General features: G+C 37.0%; 3 protein-coding genes across 3 annotated transcripts in view; all 3 read left to right on the forward strand.

Moving 5' to 3' along the window:
- The window catches only part of LOC306847776 (FAS-associated factor 1-like), a 72,884-nt gene extending 67,567 nt beyond the window's left edge, over positions 1-5,317 (forward strand). The window contains exon 19 of the mRNA XM_079381923.1: positions 3,406-5,317. Within this exon, the coding sequence (XP_079238049.1) occupies positions 3,406-3,489 (84 nt within the window). The 3' untranslated portion in view covers positions 3,490-5,317. The remainder of the gene's footprint in view (positions 1-3,405) is intronic.
- Positions 1-7,719, forward strand: part of LOC306848081 (retinal Mueller cells isomerohydrolase) — a 219,813-nt gene extending 212,094 nt beyond the window's left edge. The window contains exon 15 of the transcript XR_013782201.1: positions 7,436-7,719. The gene's annotated coding sequence lies outside the window, so the exon portion shown is untranslated. The remainder of the gene's footprint in view (positions 1-7,435) is intronic.
- A 7,577-nt stretch (positions 7,720-15,296) lies between these two features.
- On the forward strand, positions 15,297-18,209 carry LOC306848389 (doublesex- and mab-3-related transcription factor A2). The gene is made up of 2 exons (XM_079382904.1): positions 15,297-16,175; positions 16,519-18,209. Exons 1-2 carry the CDS (start codon positions 15,746-15,748, stop codon positions 17,373-17,375), a joined length of 1,287 nt encoding a protein of 428 aa, XP_079239030.1. The 5' UTR covers positions 15,297-15,745; the 3' UTR covers positions 17,376-18,209.
- The last annotated feature ends 4,100 nt before the right edge of the window (positions 18,210-22,309 follow it).

The raw sequence follows: 22,309 nt of genomic DNA on the forward strand, positions 1-22,309 counted from the left end.
AATAGTATAGTTATTATTAAGGTTAGTCTGTGCTTTAGATGCTATACAAATTGTTATTCATGATTTCATGATATAATGCATTCATTCAGTGATATCTATATGTAGCATGCTGCCAATTACCACAGAAAAGTATTTTAATTATTCCTCCGTTTCTCAAAAAGTACATTAAAGAGCTTTTTATCATTATTGTGGTAATAATGAGTAGGCTTTTTGATTTGGGACAGTAAGAAAATCACCCATGACACCTTAGAAACCATGAAATATGGAAGGTTTTTTTTTTTTTTTTTCTGTGTGTATTGCATATATTCTTTTTATTCCAATACCTTTGTAATATTGTCCAGTGTCCTGCCCTCTTTAACAGAAATTATACTATACACAGCTTTATTTTCCGACCCCATGACCTTCCAGTCCAGCTGCTTTCAGCTCTTGTGTTTTAATTACAAACACGTAGAGCTGGAGGGGTCTTCGGAGCAGAGAATAGGCCTTAATCAGAGCCCTGTCACCAGGCTGCAGTTAAGCCCCTCTCCTGAGCACTGTGGCCGTACGATGTGTGGACACCCAGGTGTGAGCAAAGGCCCCGTGTAACAAGAGAACGCTCTGCTATTAGCTCACTACAATACAGCCATCATCTCCCGCTCTCCTTTTCTCTCTCGGCGCAGGATCACAAGCCACTTACACAAGCGCTCGTCACTCCTCATCAGCTGAGAAAATCCCCGAACCGAGATGTGGATGATGGTCGTGTCGTCACAAATGTCAGTTAGTTTGCTGTTAAAAGTGTGGCCAGTGATTGCATTGCTCTTGGATAATGAAGTCGGGCTTCACTCATGGAGATTATTAGTGGCTGATGAGTTCTCACCCCATTGCTATTGTGTTTGGTTTGGATCGGTCCATTTGCGATAACAAACAGCTACTATCCCAAAGGGAAACAGGACACGTACCTCACACGGGGACTTTATCGCATTACAGCGTTAACCAATGACATCAGAAGGCTAGACCCCACACATCGCTTAGTTTAGGAAGAATGGCCAGACTTAACCCGCATACCTCATGATCTGTTTTTATTTTTTATTTTTTACAATTTTGATATTGCAATAATGGTCCGTTCATATCAAGAACGAAAAATAACTATAATGCTAACTATATTAGCATCCATAAAGCATTCGGTTTATTATAAGTATATCCTGCAGTTCTGTCATCTGCTGCTTGAAATGCTTGGTTTCTTAAAAAAAAGATGGATTCTGATTGGCTGTCAGTGTTTTTAGCATTCATCAGCTGGAAAAAAGTCATTCTGAAAGGTATTCCAACTCTATCATTCATCTGTGCTGTTATTGTTACAGTTTTGATGTGGACTTTGCTACTCTGTGGAATCTTGTTTCCACCATAAGATTTATATATATAAAAAACACACATTAAAAAGGTAATTGTAACTTTTTTTCTCAGAATTGCAAGATAATAAACGAAGAATTCCGAAATATAAACTGAAAAAGTCACAATTGCGAGAGAACTTGCATTTTGAGAATAAAGTTAGAATTGTGAGATATAAACTTGCATTTGTGAGAAATCAGAATTGTGTTTTAGAGTTGCAATTACCCTTTTTTTTTTTTTTTTTGCGGAACCAAAATTTTAGAATTGTGAGAGGAAAAACTCAGAATTCTGAGGAAACAAAACTCAATAAAAAAAAGGTTGTGAGTTTATATATTGCATTTTGGACACTTTCAGAGTCAATTCTAACTCTTTTCTCAGAATTGAAAGTCCAAATTGTGAGCTAAAAAGTCACAATTACATTTTTCATTTTTTTAACCATAGCAGAAAGAGGTTTCCATACTATTTGCTTAGTAGTTATCATGTATGTATGCAGTTTAGCTGTTGAACTTTGTAATGCTGCCAGGATTTGTCTGTTGTTTCTTTTTTGTATTTTATTTGTACTATTTTGCTTGCTGTAAGGTGACCTTGTGTGTTTACAAAGGCACCATTAAATAAAATGCATTATTAATATTTATTATTATTCTTTCAAAAGTGACCTATTATCCCCCTTTTTACAAGACGGCCATAGCACCCTGTAGCCCAAGACTGGTTGCCCACTGAAGCTAAGCAGGGTTGAGCCTGGTCAGTACCTGGATGGGAGACCTCCTGGGAAAACTAGGTTGCTGTTGGAAGAGGTGTTAGTGAGGCCAGCAGGGGGTGAGCCTGTGGTCTGTGTGGGTCCTAACACCCCATTATAGTGACGGGGACACTGTACTGTAAAAAGCACGGTCTTTCGGATGAGACGTTAAACCGAGGTCCTGACTCTGTGGTCAATTAAAAAAAAAAAATCCCATGGCACTTCTCGTAAAACGAGTAGGGGTGTAACCCCAGTGTCCTGGCCAAATTCCCTCCACTGGCCCTTATCAATCATGGCCTCCTAGTAATCCCCATCCACTTGATTGGCACAATGACTCTCTTTCCTCTCCACCTGTAGCTGGTGTGTGGTGAGTGTACTGGCGCCGTTGTACTGTGGCTGCCGTCGCATCATCCAAGTGGATGCTGCACACTGGTGGTGGTTGAGGAGAGACCCCCACATAATTGTAAAGCGATTTGGGTGTACGGCAATACACAATAAAAGTGCTATATAAATGCATCATTCATTCATTCAAGACGTAAAAGCCTCTGATGTCCCCAGAGTCTGTATGTGAAGTTTTAGCTCAAAATACCCCACAGATATTTTTTATAACTTGTTAAAATTGCCACTTTTAGAATATGAACCAAAATGCACTGTTTTTTGTTTGTCTCTTTAAATGCAAATGAGCTGGTGCTCCCGGGCCCCCTTTTCAGAAGAGGGCGGAGCTTCAAGAGCTCATGTTCCGGCATACCGGCAACAACAAAACAGGACAATCTCACACACTGAAAATGTCAGAAACTCTCGGTAGCGGTGTTCAGCCTTATATGTTCGAACAGGAATTGGACAATGAAGGAGAGACTCTAGAAGAAACATGTAGAATGCAACAGGACATTTCTGAATCAAGAAAACAGTAATGGCAGACTGCTACTTCTCACTCAGGGCTGTGTGTAATAGGGCAGAGTTCGTCACAAATGGGTGGGATTTCTTCCTACAATGACGTGTTCGTAGGGAGAAATCTGGAATTGCATATTCAGTGTTTGATTTATTGGGATTATTAAAAAAATTAGTGGGTGTATTTTTTTACCATTGTAGGCTGGTTGTTTTCACACACTGCGGCCACACAACTGTATTCAAACACCTTATAAAAGTGATTTTTGCATAATAGGTCCCCTTTAAATTTATAATAAATTTTTTGTTATAAGTCATCGTCCTTGGTGTAAGCGGGCCTTAAAATTTGCAAAAAAAAATGTATTCCTTAAGCACTGAAAAACATCTCAAATTAGTTTTTTTTTTTCATCTCTTCCCAGATAACGCAGTTAGACCCGGTGTGGAATCTGGTGGAGGCTAAACTCTTCCCTCAGGAGACCCTGTTCCTGGAGGCCAAAGAGTAGGACTGATCAGAGACGTCCTGAGGCGAACAAGAAGAATAAGCAAAGAACTTTTAGCATGATGTCCACAGCGACCAGACACACACCCACATACACACAAGCCTTCACACACTATCACACAGTGCGTTGTATATGAATGCTGAGTGTACATTTTATGCACACGGAGACCTTCACAAGCACATGGATAAACGATCACTCTCCTCCCATAACTGCGGTGTAATGTTCTTTTTCCACCCAACACGTAAGGTAACCGAAAAGTAAAAAAAAAACAACAACAAAAAAAAAAACAACAAGCAGAGGTGTGGAAGTCTAAAACAGCCAGCCTCACAGACAAGGACTTCTCACTGCGGCTGCTTTTTAGACATGTTTTGTGTTGAAATGAGACAAAAAAAATATCAATTTAAAAAATGATTAATAAATAAAAGTCATATAAAGAGACATTTCCTGGAGAACGCTGGACCATTTCCTTTCCCAAGGTTCTCAGAGTCCCTGATTCTCAGCACGGCCCTCAACAGCCCGTCACCCCGGCTTCTTCTTTGTACCCAAATTGATTATACTTGGTTTAATACTTGTTTATTTTTCTCACTTTCCCCCCATTTTTAAGTTTGATGCTGTATTAGATTTAGGTTAATATACATTATATAAAGAATATATGAACATGCATGTGTCTTGCCACTCTAAATTTATTTTTACCTTCATGTGTTGGTGACTATATCATCATGACATCATCAAACCAGCACATGGCCTCTTCGCATGGAAGTTCTGCATTTTTAATACATGACTGCTAAGGTAAATTGAAAGGATTCTTACATTATTTATTAACTCACATGTCGTTCCAAAGTTGCATTAGTGTTTTCCAAACAGAAATTATGAAACGCTGTTCTGGGGAGCATCTGAATGAGGCCTGGAGCTTCAAAAAGGACACAAAAGCACCATAAAGATGCTCTATATGATTTGGTGCTATATATAGCAAGTCTTCTATAGACAGCTGAAGTTAGAAATCGAAGTAATTTATAATGAAAATCTATCATGGTGGGGTATAGCAATTTTTGATTTGTTAATGAATCGAACTGAGCGACCAGTGCAATTCTTGAAAAATTCTCTTTTTATTAAAGTCATACAGGTTTGGAACAATATGTGGGTAAGCAAATGACAGGGTTTTCATTTATTGCTTTACACTGTTCTTTTAACATCCTATGACAGGAGTAAAATAACAGCACCAATTTATTGTTACCCAGTTATTTTCCAGATTACTGCAGTCAAGATTGTTACAAATTATTATTTGAAATATTCTGATTCAATGAATTGACCCTGGGAATACCACAAATATCTTCACTGCTGATGTGAACTACTTGTGGGTTAACATTTTAATTCACTGGCGCTTGAGGCTTTTTTTTTTTGTGTCTATTGTGCATGAGAATGTAGCCAGTGGCGGTCACATGACTGGTCATGTATTCTAAAAGGACTCAAAGAATATTCACTGATCACTTTGAGGAACTGTCTGGATGCTACATGACGTGCAAAGACACTGAAGTACTGACAGTAGATGTTGTAGAGTTTGTTTTTTGTTTTCAGACATCTCTGATGATTATGACTATTTCCCCCATTGAACCTTGAAATTAAATGCTGATTGTAATCTCTGCAGCTCCACAATGAGAGAAAACAAGACTGTGCTCTTGCTTGTGATTGATCAAGTTAAATAATTAGTTAAAATATGATATATGAGGGTTCAGTGATCCATCCTGATTCTTTGTGGATTTTGGTCGATGTATTGAAAGCTAATGGAGTGCTTCCAATATTTTCAAATAAATTTTAATAATAATAATCTGCTAACTATAAGTAGTGAACAGAATGTGTTTTATGTAAAGTACACATGCGCACTTGACCTTTTTTAAACTGGATAGGAGTTTAACCTGCAGGCTGTTTGATTTGTGTTGTCTGTCTTCTCACGCAAGGAATCTGAACGTTTAATGTGTGCATCCAGTCATACTTCCACTGTAGGTGATGTGCCCAGAGAAGACATGAATCATTCTGTTTCTCACACACGCTGTTTGGTGAGAATGTTAAACTAACTCAAACATTGTGTTGTTCTGGTCAATGAGTTCAGTATTCATTTCAGACAAAGTAGAAAGCAGCTTTATTCAAAGCGACAACAACAAACTAAATTACAGCTCTCTTCAAGCTTGGTCGGGTAACACAATTGTCTGGAATCAGCTCTTGTGTGTTCGTAAGCCCCAAAATGAGCATTCGCAAAAGGTGAATGTTTCTTCCGCCTTATGGTTTATATGCTCACTTCTGCTCTGCAATTCAATGTCGTCAAATATGAGTAATGCCTGTGTAAATTGGACTTGAATGTGTTTCAGAATCTGCCGTTCTCCAGGTTTGGCCTAGTCTGCTCTCCCGTGTTCATGCTTTCAAGAAAGAGCAAGCATTGAAAGGTAAGATTTTCTCATTTTCATCATGCTCGATCAGGTGTGAAAGACTGGGTAAATCCAGCCTGAGGGAGAAATGCTGGTTATGCAGCTCCTGTGTGCGTGTGATATTACTGTTTCAATGACTGAATGATTGGTTAATGCATGCAGACATTGACTTTGTACTGACACAGACAGCGGTGATGAGCAGGTCGGAAATGCTGTCATTTTAAGTAGTGAACTGATATTTCTTTTAGCTTGATCCGGCTTGTCTACACTTCGTTATCAGCGTTCTTTTGGCAGGTGTGTTCTGAGCAATATGAGAAGAGCACAATAATTCCCACAATTGAAACAGTAATCCTGTTTGGAAAAACATTATCCTGTATCAGAGGACATAATGTTTAAAAAAAAACAAAAACATTTTGAACATTTTTATTAGCTTTTAGACTTTATACACTGCAAAAAATAAAAATATGACCAATAAGTTATGACGTGTTTTACATTAACTCATCAAAATAAATACAGTTTTCAACTTTAATTTATCAGTTGGACAAGGTTCAACTAATTTTTTAAGCCAGTTTAATGTAATTTAATATAATTTGTAAGTTCTTTGTACTTCAAAATTCAAGTTATTTCAAAATTCATCTTATTTTTGACTGTGGATGAACTAGTCTTTAAGGGTCAAGAATGGTGTGTGTAATTTAGTATATAATATATATTGTTCTTGACACTAAAAGGCTAGTCAAAGTTATTGAACAAAGTTAACAAATAAGTTATTTTATCCAAAGCGACTTAGAAATGAGGACATAAGCAATCAAAACCAAATATATATATATATATATATATATATATATATATATATATATACACACACACACACACACATGAATAATTAAAATATTACTTTTTTCACAAGTTGTCTTTTTTTAAACGTATATACATATACATACACAAATACATATACATATACAGTGCCCTCCAAAAGTATTGGAACAGTAAAGTCAAAATTGCTCTGTTGGCTCTAGAGTCAAGACATTTACAAATATGATCAAAAGATGAATATGAGACAAAACTACAGAATGTCACATTTTATTATTGGATGATTCAACACATAGATGTTTTACCAGCTAAGAAGTTCAGCACTTTTAGAGTTTCATCCCTCTATCTGATGTGAGCATAAGTATTGGGACAGTTGCCTCACAGGTCTTTCTAAGTGATCAGCTGTGTCCTGTTGCATTAATTCTTCAGGTATTAAAAGCAGGGAATGTGTTGTATCAGTTATATCCATTACTTCTGTATTCTGAATCTTGCTCTCGATGATGACACACACAAACCAGGATGAAGAGGAGGGAGCTGACTTTGAGAGAAAAGTAAGCAATTTGGTTGCTAAAAGAAAAGAGGAAGTCAATTAGAGCTATAGCAAAAACAAAGGGCATGGAGAAATCAAGAGTTTGGAAACCACCAGCGACACCAGCAACCAACAACAACCTGATCGGGTGAGAAAACAACAGTAGTTGATGACAGACAAATCATAAAAGCTGTGAAAATGAACCCTAAAAGACGTGTCTGTAAAATCAGCAACAACTTCCAGAAAGCTGGGGTGATGCTCTGACAATCTACTGTCCTCAGGAGACTTTGACACAGAATTACAGATGCTACACAGCAAGATACAAACCTCTGACCAGCACCAAAAATAGAAAGGCAAGATTAGAGTTTGCAAAAAAGCACAAAGGTGAGCCAGAAGAGTTTTGGAACTGTGTTTATGGACCGATGAGCCAAAGATGAACCTTTATCTAAGTGATCGGAAAGCAAAAATGTGGAGAAAAAAAGGGAACTGCAAATGATCCCAAGCATACAGCCTCATCTGTAAAGCATGGTGGAGGTGGTGTCATGGCATGGGCATGCATGGCTCTCTGGAACAGGCCCTCTCAACTTTACTGATGACTTAATGTATGATGACTGTAGCAGAATGAATTAGGAAGGGTACAAAACCATCTTGCCTACCAATATTCAAGAAAATGCCACCAGATTCATTGGGAAGTGCTTCATATTGCATCAGGACAATGACCCAAAACACCCTGCCAGTTCTGTCAAGGAATTTATAAGGGCAAAGAAATGGAAAGTCTTAGATTGCCCAAGTCAATCTCCATATTTAAATCTGATTGAACATGAATTTCACCAGCTGAAGAGGAGAGTAAGAGCAGAAACTCCCCAAAACAAGCAACAATTGGAATTGGCTGCATTAAAGGCTGGGAAAGTATTTCAAAGGATGAGAGCAAGAGTCTGGTGATGTCTATGGGTCACAGACTCACTGCTGTGATTGTGTGCAAGGGATCTGCAACTAAATAATAGCTTTTAATCTTTTATATCTGCCTTATGTTCAACTGTCCCAATACTTATGCTCACATCAATGAGTGGGATGAACTCTAAAAGTGCGGTTCTTTTTATTTGGTAAAACATGTATGTGTTGAAACGGCTAATAATAAAATGTGACATTCTGTAGTTTTGTCTCATATTCATCTTTTAATCATATTTGCAAATGTCTTGACTCCACAGCCAACAGAGCAATTTTGTCTTTACTGTTCCAATACTTATGGAGGGCACTGTACATATATACACACACACACACACACACACACACACACACACACACACACACACACATACATATATATATTATGTCAAGTCACCTTATTTTAACCATACAGACTGTCAAAGCACTTTTACAGTATTCAATATGAAAAATAGTGTGTGATAATGCAAAACAGTAAACACTCAATTTTCAGTTAAATTTTCAGTCACTGGAAATTAAATGAACGTATTTAATTTGTGTGTGTCTACATTTATATTTTTTTATTATTTATATTTAATATCCACATTTTTTTTAAGTTTTATTAGTAATATTGAGTTTTGCATTTGTCAATGTGATTTTTTTTTTTTCAGACAGTTACCCTGTTGCCCACTTGTCAGATCTGTGACATCTCAATCAGTGACCCTGAATTGTAGCTGCTGCCAGTCAAGTATCCGATTTTCCAATGCCATCATGATTTGATCCCAAACTCTCTATTTAGGGACAATAGAGTTATTTTGTGGCTCCTTGTGACACAGATTCTCCTCTGGCAACATCAGGTGGTAGCTCGATTCTTCAATAACAGAAGGGAAGCGTTCAATTATGTTTGACTAATCTTTAAAGGTCAAGAATGCTGCTGGCCCTTGGTGAGAGAAGAGAATTCCTGACGCAAGTGATCTCTTCTTTGAAGCAGTTCCTGATCTCACAGCATCCACTCACCCAACGATGCTGAAATCCCAGACTAAACTAACCTGGAGGGTCACTCAAAGTTTACTTTCTCAGAGACGCTAGAGAAACAGAATCTATGCGGCTTAAAGAGTCGCCCGAAAAAGGGGCTCATTTGTGTTGGGCAATGTGTGCGAATGAAGTGAGTGAGACAGGAGGGGTTGGTGTGAACAGAAATTGTTTTATTGGCTGCTTCCAATAGAAATGCTTTAGTCATTCTGACAGATCTCCAGGAGTTTTCATTTCATTAGGTATTGAACCGGGTGGAACTTACTTTTTGACTATTTATGGATGTTTCTTCAATTGGAGAAACTTTACCCTGTTTTTTTTCCATGATTGGTTTTGGCTTGTTTATTTGTTTTTAGTAAGCTTAAATATATTTTTTTAAATGTGCATCTTTATAATTAATTTAAATTTGATAGAGTACCTCTTCCCCTCTTTGATGCATTGTTGAAATTCTAATTTGCAATTTTTCCTAAGAAAAAAAAAATCACACTTTTAATTAATTGAATGTTTTAATAGCAAAAAATACTGTAGCCAATACTTATTTTAAGAACAATTTCCTAAAAAAGGGTTGTTTCTATTTGTTTATTGGTTGTGAAAAAATGAGCAGTGACATGAGAACATGTCATTTTACATAATATTTTAAACCGAGAAATTGCATATTTTGTATAGGCTATATATATTTTGATGGTAGATAATACTAGATAATAATAAATGAATGTCCAGATATGGCAAACATAAACCTTGTACTTTATTGGCAATTGGCATCAAACGTTTTTCCCAAAACGAATACAAGACATACAGTGAAATACACAACTTTTGTATACTTTATTTACCAATAAATCACACACGCCCAGTTTTGTCCTGATTTAACTGATTTCTTTGTAGATATTCACTACATATTAAGAGGACATCTTTCCTTCAAAAATATTTTACTCCGCGAAGCAATGAGGCAAATCTTCAAGACAATAAAGTAAGCTCTGTTGTGAGAACTGTAGTGCATTTTACCGTTTTACAAAGATGCCTAACACAGGCCTGCAATGCATGCATTTATTAAATTAAACGTATAGTCAGAACTTGAACGAAATTAAATGTTTTGCCCCTTTTTTTGCATTTAATGAAAATTAGTGTTTTATACTTTTGCAGGGCTATATTAATAACAGTGGCTTAGAGGCATAATGTGCTACTTTAAAAAAAATATTTATTTATTATCGTTTATTTAATAATTTTAATTAACGTATATTATTATACGGTTGTCCTTGACATTATTGTCCGCATTTAAAATATTTTTTTATTTTTTATTTTTTTTTACACATCTGGTTTAAATATTTAGCCTAGATCTCAGAATAATTTTCATTTGCATCCTCTTCAAAACACACGTTTAATTAAGACCCTACTTTTATTTATTTTTGTGAGTTTGTAAGTATAGGCTAACTGCAGAAAAATTGAAACGGATGAACTTATTAAAAAATATCTCGTATCGCTCAGCAGCTCTCAGCAGTGACACTAAGCATTAATCTTTCGTTATTAAAAAGTTGTCCAGAAAGTAAGTTGACACGGCCATTGTCCATGTTAACACAATCCCCGTTTCCCACTCCCGTCTCATAAGAAAATTCTGCAAGGGAGAAGAAAAAATAATAAAGCTGTGGTATTCGGATTACCGTGGACGAGGATAAAGCATTAAATGGGGCTAAAGGGACCTGAATAGACGCAGTGGCGTGCGAAGAGAAGCAGAGTAATTATTGCTTCATAATTGTGTTCTTTTTCTTTTTTCAGGCAGCATCGAGCTGCAGAGCCCCACTTGGAGCGGTTGTGACATTTAGGAGGCCGATCTTTGTGTTCAACACTTCAAGTTTAAAAAACAAGGCCAATTGAGTCGGCGCAGCTCAAAGCCCCAACCATTGTGAGGGACCACATTGAGTTTGGATTTGGGACAATGGTGTTTCTCAAATTTCTTGCAAAAACCTATACTCCATCTGTGATCTCAATGAGCGCTCTTTCACTGGGTTCCTGCTTTTCTGTTTGATTCGTTTGTAAAGGGAGGCAGATGTGGAGGGATGGAGGCCGCATTTTAATTGGCTCCTGCCTGAACACACACTCGCATCATTTAATCTGTCATCGGCGTTGTACATCCTCGGTGTAAAAAGTGGAAGTGAGTCTACAGAGGAAATGTACAGTAATAAGTTGTTTTTACATTTTACATTTACTCATTTAGCTGACGCTTTTATCCAAAGCGACTTACAATTGCTATATATGTCAGAGGTCGCACGCCTCTGGAGCAAGTAGGGGTTAAGTGTCTTCCTCAGGGACACATTGGTGTCTCACAGTGGATTCGAACCCGGGTCTCTCACACCAAAGGCATGTGTCTTATCCATTGCGCCATCACCACCCCCATTTTTATAATGCGGTCTTATATATTTCCCCCCGAATATAGCCTGGACGTCTTAATAAAATTATTTCCCATCTTCCAATTTTACAGTTTGCAGAACCAGAAATGAAGAGAGCAATATTCAGACCAAGAATAGATTGCATTATGATTTTACATTAATTAGACAGAAACAGCTCCGTTTCAAAGTTCCGTTTCCATCAAGATTTAAGAAACTTATTTTGTAACATGAAACCTAGGCTATATGATTCTCGAACGATTTTGTTTTATTAAAACAAAAAGGCACCAAAAGGTACAAAGTATTGCTCACTCTCAGAAAAAAAGGTACAAAATATGTCACTGTAGCTTTTCAAAATGTAGCCTATATTTAGATGCTAATATGGCTACACTTTAGGTATATATGTACCTTTAAGGTATAAATGCTATATTTAGGGCTAAATAAGGTACAAAAGTTTACCTTTCGAAAAGGTACCACCCCGGTGACAGTTTTTGTGCCTTTTTTCTGAAAGTATATTTGATGAATGTTTAATTTAGTAAATTAAAATAAGTAGGCTATACGGATGGATAAATAAGCCTTAACTAATAACCTAAATTACATAATTGGCTACGCTAAATGAATAAATATCAAATATATATATTTTTAGGTAAATAACTAAAGCAAGCCACATCGAGCGTCCATCCTAAGTAAGCCAATAAAAGCTTAATTTAACGCAGTTATTTTAAGCGCTTTGTTCTGTGCCTTTAGGGGAATGCCATTGCTGCGCTCAAGGGTCCTGCGCGGCGCAGCAGCTTTTCATGTGAACAAGAGGTTAACAACCTAATGAGGACTTGGAGACGAGATGAAGCGTGTAAATACTCTGGTTTTTCTAAAAACCGCGCGCTCGGCACCCTCATTCCCCTTTTTATCTGCTACTCTAACCTCTGCTGCGCTCTGCGCACTCAAACCATTCCAGCAGGAGTTCCGCAGGGAGGCAGTTCGGGTCCAGCCGCGCTCCGGCCGGGTATCAGCGGAGAGAAAGGTCCGTACAATAGCGCTCCGGGGTGCTGGAGGAACAGAGACATGCTGTTACATATGTCGGGTCAAGCATCTCTTTTGTGCGGCTTTAAAAAGGTGTAAAACTCAGTCAGCGGTGGAGATTCAAAAAGGAGTGAAAGCCTTGTATGGGTTTTTGATGCATATGTCTGATGAACTGTTGAAAGAATGTTGAATTTCCTAAGTGCCCACAGTCAGTTTTAATTGCCCGGGGGCATTTAATTGGAATTCACAGCGACGCCCATTCAATGGATTTTCTTTTTCAAGTAAAGTGTGTAGAGGGCCGGATTCATTATTTAAACTTCATAAAATATAGGTTCTGCCTGAACAGACTTAGTAAATATTGCCTACTCTCTTAAAAATAAGGGTTTTAGCGCTTCTTGGTCTCAAAGTAGAACCTTTTTCTTACCAAAGTTTGCTGGAAGTTCTGAGAATTAAAAAGTTTTTAATGTTTATCTACACTTAGAACATTGGCTTTTGGGTTCATAAAGGGTTTCTCTTGTGAAAGCCATGCATATTAGATGGTTTAAAATGATGTTTAAAATGCATTTGATATTCTGCATTCTACACTAAATGTTTTGCATGGAGTAAGTGGGTTGCATGCAAATATCTAAATATTGCATGTAAATTGCTTACATACAACTGGCTTAGTTCTCATATCTGTCAAAAGATCACAATTGTTCAGAGCTGTGCTTTCATCATTTATCAGTTTATGAACAATCAACGCTTGCTTGCGGTTTTGTAATGATCTCGGGATGTCTATTTTCAGTCGCGTGAGATCGCTGCAGAGATAATGACTTTGAATGTCAAAAAGCTTTAGTTTAATATCGTCTCTATTAGAGTGCTGGTTGGGTAATTAAAGGTGCAGATGAGAGTGGCGGGGGGACAGATGGCATTTGCTTACTGTGATTGAGTGTGTAAACAATAAGAAACCGAGCGACAGGGAAACAGTACAGGCCCACATCACTTTATCGAAGGGGCGAGACATTTTAAAGTCCAGGTACCAAAGAGAACCATGGCGATCTGCTTTAAATTCTTTGAAAAATACAAAACCTATTGGCGAGTTGCATTAATCCGAACGAACAAAAAATAATGTTCAGATTCAAGTCTGTTGTTGTCTAACAGATTTGTTTAGCAGATGCCAGCAAACATTTCATTTTTAGCTGATAAACTGCATTATTTTGGAGAAAAAAAGTTGTAATCATGTAAAATGAATTATTCAAGCAATATAGGAATAAATTCAGTAATCCTGTAGAGTATAGACTACAAAAAACTCGTATTTTCGTATTTTATTCAAAAGACATTTTAACGTGCTTACCATTTTAGTATTATGACACCACAATCTTGAAATATTGGATAATTATTTTAAATAAAAATATGTACATTGTTTAGAAAAAAACGCTAATCTAAGGGTAGATAAATTGAAGCATTGCAAAAATAATTTTAGGCATCTCACTGACATTTTAAAACCTGGCTATAGTTTTCCAATAATAATCCTCGCTTTTAATTCTTGAACGTGTAGAATCATAACGATACAACTGCATGTAATTCTAAAATCATTTAGCAATAATGATAATAATAAAATATTGTCAATAATAATAGTAATAATAATAGCACTTGTTTGTTTATGTTCGTATTTTGATCAATCCGCAGACTTTTAAAAGTATGAAGAGCGCTAAAAAATAATTAAATAGTCACATGAAATGTATTCGAGAAAAAATAAACAAACAAATAAACAAACAAGAAGACTGTTAGTTAAGCAAAGAGAACAACGCTTACAATAAACAATACAATCCCGGTGAGAAATATAGTGTTTTAATAGTAGCCTAACATATAAATGTTCAACAAATACAGAGAAACAGAAGCGATAGTTTGTCTTACAAAGGCTAGGCTGATATAACTATTCCTATGGCGTTAAACCACATTAATACCATATCAATCAGTATAGTGTTCATTTAGTTCATTTTAAATAATTGGATTACAATCCAACATCGCAATGTTTTGTTTATATCGATGAGAAATGAGCACATTGAACCTTCTTGACTCTATCCGGCGTTTAAATCAGTAGTTCTACAATAATGCTACAAATGAATGACATTTTCAAAGGACGCGACAATGTTTACAGTAAACAATTACAAACGTAAAGTCTAGCGTAACAAACTTACCGTTGTGCCTTTATCGATATTGACGTCATTCTACGAGGAACTGACTCTTCACTAGGCTACAGCAAATGTCTAGAAATAAATCTGGTCTTTTAAAAGATAAAACGAAAATTACGAAACTTATTTTGGCTAATAATTACTTGTAAAAAATAAATAAAAAATGTGTCGGCAAAAAACAAGCAAACAAACAAAAAAAGGCTAAAAAAATCCCGAACTATTTAACAGCTAGGTTATTTTGTCTAAATGGCAGTTAGTAATGCCAAATTGCGTTTAAAGATTATAGTATCAATAGTCAATTGTCTAACGGGATATTTTGCCTGTATTTTAGTAAATAATTTCTTATGATAAAAGTTTTATGTTTTAGCTCTGCGTGATGCTTGCTATTTGAGAAAAGAACGCAGGTGGACACAGTTGAAAAAGAGACAAGCCAATCAGATCGCTCCTTCCCCTTTTGGCCAATGACAGGCGCCACATTGTTGTCAAATTTGTCTAATGAAAACGTGGGCGCAACAATAGATCTAGAGGGATCTGTATCCACTGAAGATCTCTCGAGGAAGTTAGTGTCTCACACTGGCTCCAGCAGCAAACTCTGCTCTCTGTCAGACTGTCGGCTGATCATTGAGTTTAAAGTTAGATTTGCATTACCTTCGATGGATTTTTGTGTTTTTAAAATGGATTTTTATTAGATTTAAACATGTTTAAGTTCTAAAAGAGTTTATTGGGCTGCTTGTGGACAGCGCGCAACAAGTTGAAGGTCTCACTGGAAAGAGGACTTTCATAAGCAATCATAAGTATTTTCTGATCTCTTCTTGGACATTGGCATTCGGGCTGTGTTCTTCCTCAAGTGCTGTGCTGAAGAAATTCGCCGTGTATCGATTCTGCTCAATGCTTATGAAACGTCTCCGATCGAAGACTTCGGTTGCGCACGTTTTTTAACCTATCGATCGGCTGTTTGTTGATTCGGAGAATATGGATCTTCGTCCAGAGATTCCACCCGCCTCCCAGGCGGCCGCTGCCGCCTCCATCCCGGTTTCCATGGCCGGTAACCTCTTAAGGGGCCCGCCGCTGTTGCTTCGCGCTACTGAGAAGTATCCACGAACGCCCAAGTGCGCCCGGTGCAGGAATCACGGCGTGGTGTCCGCGCTGAAAGGGCATAAGCGCTACTGCAGATGGAAGGACTGCATGTGTGCCAAGTGCACTCTGATCGCCGAGAGACAGCGCGTCATGGCCGCTCAGGTTGCGCTCCGCAGACAGCAGGCGCAGGAGGAGAACGAGGCGAGAGAACTGCAGCTGCTCTACGGCACAGCAGAGGGTCTGGCCTTGGCCGCTGCCAATGGCATCATACCTCCCCGGCAAAACTATGAGGTCTTTGGCCCAATTAACAACGAAACAAACTCTGGTAGGTGGATAAATTATCCTCATATACATATATGTAAATTCTTAAAAATAAATGTATCAGTTATATTTAAAGGATTGTAAATACAAATGAATTCTCTAGAAAACGTTTACGCACTTTTTTAAATACACGCTGCTATGCTGAATTAAAATGAACCATATGGAGAACTTAAAAACCAAAGTACCTCTAACAATTATTTGAAAAGGATGGCATATTTAGCTAGTGTGTGTATTATACAAATAGGCTAATATTAAGCTGAATTCCAAGTTTCACTCTCATACGGTCCAAGAAAAAAACAAGGCATGTTAGCTGATGGCCATTATTGAAGTGCATCAATCTATTTCAGGTGAATCGAACATCCAAAAGTTCGAGTTGTTCCCCAAGACACCTTTATCTGGATCGGTGACCCCACAGCAGGCGGCTAGAAAGTGCGTGTCCACAGACACCGAATCCGTTCCAGGAATGTCATCTCCAGATATGCGTCACGGCTCGGGTTCGGAGAACGGTGACCGCGAGTCTATCGTGAGTTCCCCGATACCCAAGCCATTAAAAGACGGAGATGAAACGCCAGGCTCCATCAGTCCGCTCGGCTCAGACTCCGGCTCCGATACGGATAAAGACGAGCAGGAGCCCTCGCCTTCCTCCGCAGCATCGCGACAGATGAACGCCATCGACATCCTAACGAGGGTTTTCCCCAACCACAAGCGCAGCGTCCTGGAGCTTGTGCTGCAGGGATGCGGCAAAGACGTGGTGCAGGCCATAGAGCAAATCCTCAACAACAGCGGTCAAGCCAAAGGCCAAGAGGAGTCCTGGACGGCGGATCGGATGCTGCAGAGCGCACAGCCGCCCATGTCCTCCACCCCGCGGCCTATGTTACCAGGAACCATGACGCTTAGCAATAGATCTGCCTTCTCTCCTCTGCAACCCAACGCGCCACACTTTGGTTCCGACCCGAGCACGTATCCTCTCAGTACGCATTTGGGCTTGAACCCACTCCGGCTGGCGTACTCGGCTCACAGCAGAGGCCTGGCCTTCATGGCTCCGTACTCCACCACGGGTCTGATGCCCACATTGGGCTTCAGGCCGCCAATGGACTATGCCTTCAGTGACTTGATCAGAGACAGGACTCTCTTGCATAAAGATCAGACCTTCACCAATGGACTGTACGGTCCTCTGGTCAACAACACTCCAGAAAAACAGTGAGATAGTGTTTCCCAAATGTAGACAAAAGTGTTTCTTGTCTTTAAAGACTCATAGGCCTAAAGATTCATCATCCTTAAAGACTCGCTGGCCTTGTGTTTCTGTATATAAAATATGTCTAGTTTAATCACCAGAAAAAAATGTGTTTGGTGGTCGTGGCTTCTTTGAAGTTTGTGATTAATCAAAAAGAAAATGGTTACGCGTAAAGGTTAAAGTAGTTTTTACCCATCTTACTGCAGGATGGCGTTACTGACACTGCCTCAGAAGGAGAAGGAACTGCAAAAGGAGCCAGAGGTGAATTATTTTAGACCTTTAGCAGGGTAGCCATAGTATTTTCGAGTAATGTAAATTGTGTATTTTAAAATCCTTCACGTTTGTTACAATCCATTTAGATTATTTACCAAATGGATTAAGCCCCCGTGTGATGATAGTGCAATTCCTAGAATAATAATTTGCTTCATCATTAAAAAAAGGGAATATTCTAGCATTATTGTTATTGTGGAACGTCTATTATTCACTCTTTTTCTGCTCAGTGTCTGTATAATCGTGCCATGTTCATTCAACAGAACAGATGTTCTTTGGATTTAATATGGTTACTGGCTCAAGTACACATTTGTGTTCCCTTTGTGAGTGATATATCGTGTTACACGACTAAATTATGTATATTGCATTTCTTGATGTTATATTTGTCAAAGTCGTTTTCTCAAAAAACATCAAAAGGAATCTAAAAAAAAAAGATGTAAAAACGATTGTTTGTTGAATGAAATCTTGCTGCGTCGCGAAGTGTACATTTCTCTGTGTAAATTTTGCAAAAGAAATAAATGTTATTTTATCCTTATGTTTAGCTTGTTTTTAAAGTTTTTTTTGGTTTGTTTTGTTTATCTATCATTTGGCGCACTGTGACCTATTTCAAAACACATTTTGCATAAACTTTAACAACAATAATTACTTAATAAATAACAATAGCCTGTTTAACAAAATTAATAGCCTCCGTTTAATGTATTTTAATACAAAGCTTTTTTTTTTTTAACCATATATATATATATATATATATATATATATATATATATATATATATATATATATATATATATATATATATATATATTCCAAAAAACGAATTGCTAAACATTTTAGAAAGTAAATTTGTTAATACTTTAATAACATTAGGCCTATGTCTAGTTATGTTTTTCATATCGACAGTCCAAGCTAAAGAGAGATGATATCAGCTCTTCTCTTCTCTTCTTGTGAAAGCCTCTAAACCGAGACAGTCTCAAAGCAGGAGTCCACTGTATTTTCGCACGAGGAGTGTAGCTGCACTATTGAAATGCGATGCCATGGAGACATAATCCTCCTCGCCAGAGCTCAAGTGTTTACTTTCTCCCAACAGATAAAACAGTGTAAACAGCAGTGTCGGATTGACAGTGTGCCTTCATTTAACGGAGAAACCGAGCACTCGTTTTAATAAATTGTAGATAAATTCCTCTGCCCGGGTGCTTTCTTTTCAACTCAGTTTTTAATTTAGTTCAGTGTTTTTATTTATTTTACATTCCACATAATTATTACAATTTCGGTAGGCATATACATTATAAATCGAATAAAAATACTATGTTGAATAATATGCTAAATTATAGTCTATTGTTTTTTAAGTATGCTAATGAAATCGTAGGTCAAACAATTTATGACAAAATTATTTTAAACTCTCAAGCATATTTCATTTAAATAAAAAAGCCTAATAATATAGCCTATGCAAAATCAAAAATTTTGCTTATTTGCTTAAAGCGTTGAATTTTGAAACGGAAAAATGTTATTAGACAGATTTTGTTTGTGTGTGTTTATACCAAGCTAGCAGATTTAATCTATTAATTTAGTTTTTTTTTTGTAATTTAATCTGTTTGTTTTTTTAATTTTACATTTAGGCTACTAGGCTATTATTCAGACAGGAATGTGGTAGCTACATTTAGCTATATATTTTTCTTATTATGAATAGGCTTATATTTTAAATAGTCCTAGAAGCAATGGAGTAATAACATGCTGTACATTTAGGCTGCTTCTGAAATGCAAAGTTTATTATTTTAAAAACGATGAAACAAACAAATATGTTATCGCTTGTCCTTGTTCTATTTGTCTTATAGAACAAATCCAACATTATGTGGTTTCGTCGTTAGGCTACAGATATCAAGTGAAAAGAGTTTGAAGAATATTACGATTCTAAAGTAGAATAAAATGAACACCAATTAGGTTACTGATATATAAAGAGTCATTAAAAACGCCAATACAAATAACACTATTGACAAACTGTCTGATGAAATTCCCTTGTCTTGAAATTGTTTCAGAATTTGGCCATCATGTTAAAATTCTGACCTTCAATGCGAGAGTATGTCGCCCTCTCATGGTAGAATGTGGAAATAAACGGAGACGGTCTGTGGATTCACAGGTAACTCGTTTAATACTTTTGTCTTTGATTATATCGCCACCTTGCGGTGTATGACAGGTACCTATCATTTTATTTTATTATTTTTTATTTTTCTAAATGTTGTGTCATGCTCCTTTTTATTGCAGAAACAAATAAACAAATAAGATAAACAAACAAAACAGATGTACCTTTTTATTGCAGAAAAAGCGAAGTGACATACTGCCAAGTGTGGTGACGCATACTCGGAATTCGTGCTCTGCATTTAACCCATCCAAAGTGCACACACACACAGCAGTGAACACACACACACACACACACACACTCACACACACACACACACACACCGTGAACACACACCCGGAGCAGTGGGCAGCCATTTATGCTGCGACGCCCGGGGAGCAGTTGGGGGTTCGGTGTGTGGCAAAAAGGCAAAATATTATTATTTTTCCTTTTTTATTCCATCTTACTGCTTCTTTTTTTTGTGTGTGTTGAGCAGTGACAAAGATGATGCTTATACACAGTAAAAGTTGAACAGTTTACAAACCAGTAGTGTTATGCAACATTTGCTGTCCATATGAATTTCTACAATGGTTAAACCTGTAAAGCCCAACATATGTGATCCTGGACCACAAAACCAGTCTTAAGTAGCAAGGGTATTTATGTAACCTACAATACATTGTATTTGTCAAAAATATAGATTTGTCTTTTTTTGCCAAATTAGGATATTAAGTAAAGATGATGTTCATGAAGATATTTTTTAAATTTCCGTAAATATATAAAAACTTACATTTTTATTAGTAATACACATAGGTAAGAACTTCATTTGTACAACTTTAAAGGTAATTTCTCAGTATTTAGATTTTTTTGCACGCTCAGATTCTCAAATAGTTGTATCTCAGCCAAATATTGTGCTATCCCAACAAACCATACATCAATGCTTATTTATTCAGCTTTCAGATGATGTATAAATCTCAGTTTTAAAAAAAATGTGGTCCAGGGTCACATCTGAAATAATAGTCTATTTTCTTGAAATGGACCAGTTTATTGAACCTTTAAACAAAAAAAGTTTGTGTGTGTTTTATTTAGCAAAAATATGCAATGTGTACAGTTGCAGATATTTTTATGGCCAGAAAGGTGACATTTTGACAGCTTGAAATGTAGCCAAATCAATGATATAATTTATACTTCATAACAGTACTACAGACTATTTATACTGTGACACAGAATATCTCTCTATAATGTTTTAGTAAGACGATATTTGAATGTTTAGTTTAATGATCAAAGCATTTAGAGGGGAGGGGGGTACATATAATGCAATGCAATACAATGATGATTGAAAAATGATGTATAGAATGCAAAATACAGGTCCTTCTCAAAAAATTAGCATGTTATGAGCACTGTTTAATTAATGTTACATATTTAAGCCAAGCATTTAAAAATTTGCTGTGCACACTACAGTCTCCGTCTCAGACACTTATTTAAGCTGAAACATTGTCTGGCCATCTGGGATTTCAGTATGGAGATAAAGGCTAGGGTTATAATTTTTCAGTATTACATGACATTGTGGGTGTATATTAGCACAGTTTGGTGGTTTCTTGGGGGGTCTGGCAGAGCGTTAGGACCCAGAAGCGGTGAAGCGTGATGTCAGACGTAACAAGCAGATATTCTTAACCACTTAACCATGAATCTGCTATGAGCAAGAGGTGGAGTGGAGGTGCACCACAATAAAACCCCACCCTTTATTCAATATTCTGTTTCACTTGAACATGCATCACAACACTGAAGTCAGTTGCAGCTTCCGGTTCACGGGTATTTTTATATTGATATTTTTCAAGGTATATATTGAAGTTAGAAATTCCTGTATCATGACCACTAATTCACGTAATTTGTCAAAAAGATAAAAGTGGGTTTTGTTCAAAGTAGCTATTATCCACATATAACTTTGATATGAATGAATATTGTTTGGTAAATCATTACATAACGCCAGCTAAAAAGTAACTAGTAATTAGTACTCTGAGTAGTTTTTGAGAGGAGTACTTTGTACTTTTACTTAAGTACTGTTTTGACACCAGTACTTTTACTTGTAATTGAGTATTATTTCAGCAATGTAACAGTACTTGTAATTAAGTACACATTTTCAGTACTCTTTCCACCACTGAAACTCATATATAACAGTTTCTTAAAAACGTCTTAATTATGGACTTGTTTCTCACAAACATGCAGCTTTTAATGTCACAAAATGTTAACTGATGGACTGGAGTCATGTGCATTACTTGTGAATTATTGTAATGCTTTTATCAGCTGTTTGGACTCTCATTCTGACGGCACCCATTCACTGGAGAGGATCCTTCGGTGTGCAAGTGATGTACTAAATTTCTTCAAATCTGTTCCGATGAAGAAACAAATTCATCTACATCTTGAAAAACCTGAGCCTAAGTACATTTTCAGCTAATTTTCCTTTTGGAGTTAACTGCTCCTTTAGGAAAAAACATTAGCATATTTCATCCGACCAATAAAAGAA

The sequence above is a fragment of the Barbus barbus genome, assembly GCF_936440315.1.
Source record: "Barbus barbus genome assembly, chromosome: 28".
NCBI lineage: Eukaryota > Metazoa > Chordata > Actinopteri > Cypriniformes > Cyprinidae > Barbus > Barbus barbus.

What these genes read in the sequence shown, in the direction of transcription:
- LOC306848389 (XM_079382904.1), top strand. Translation starts at nt 15,746, where the DNA reads ATGGATCTTCGTCCAGAGATTCCACCCGCCTCCCAGGCGGCCGCTGCC. An exon ending in TAACAACGAAACAAACTCTG is followed by an intron (nt 16,176 to 16,518) that starts GTAGGTGGATAA and finishes AATCTATTTCAG; the next exon opens with GTGAATCGAACATCCAAAAG.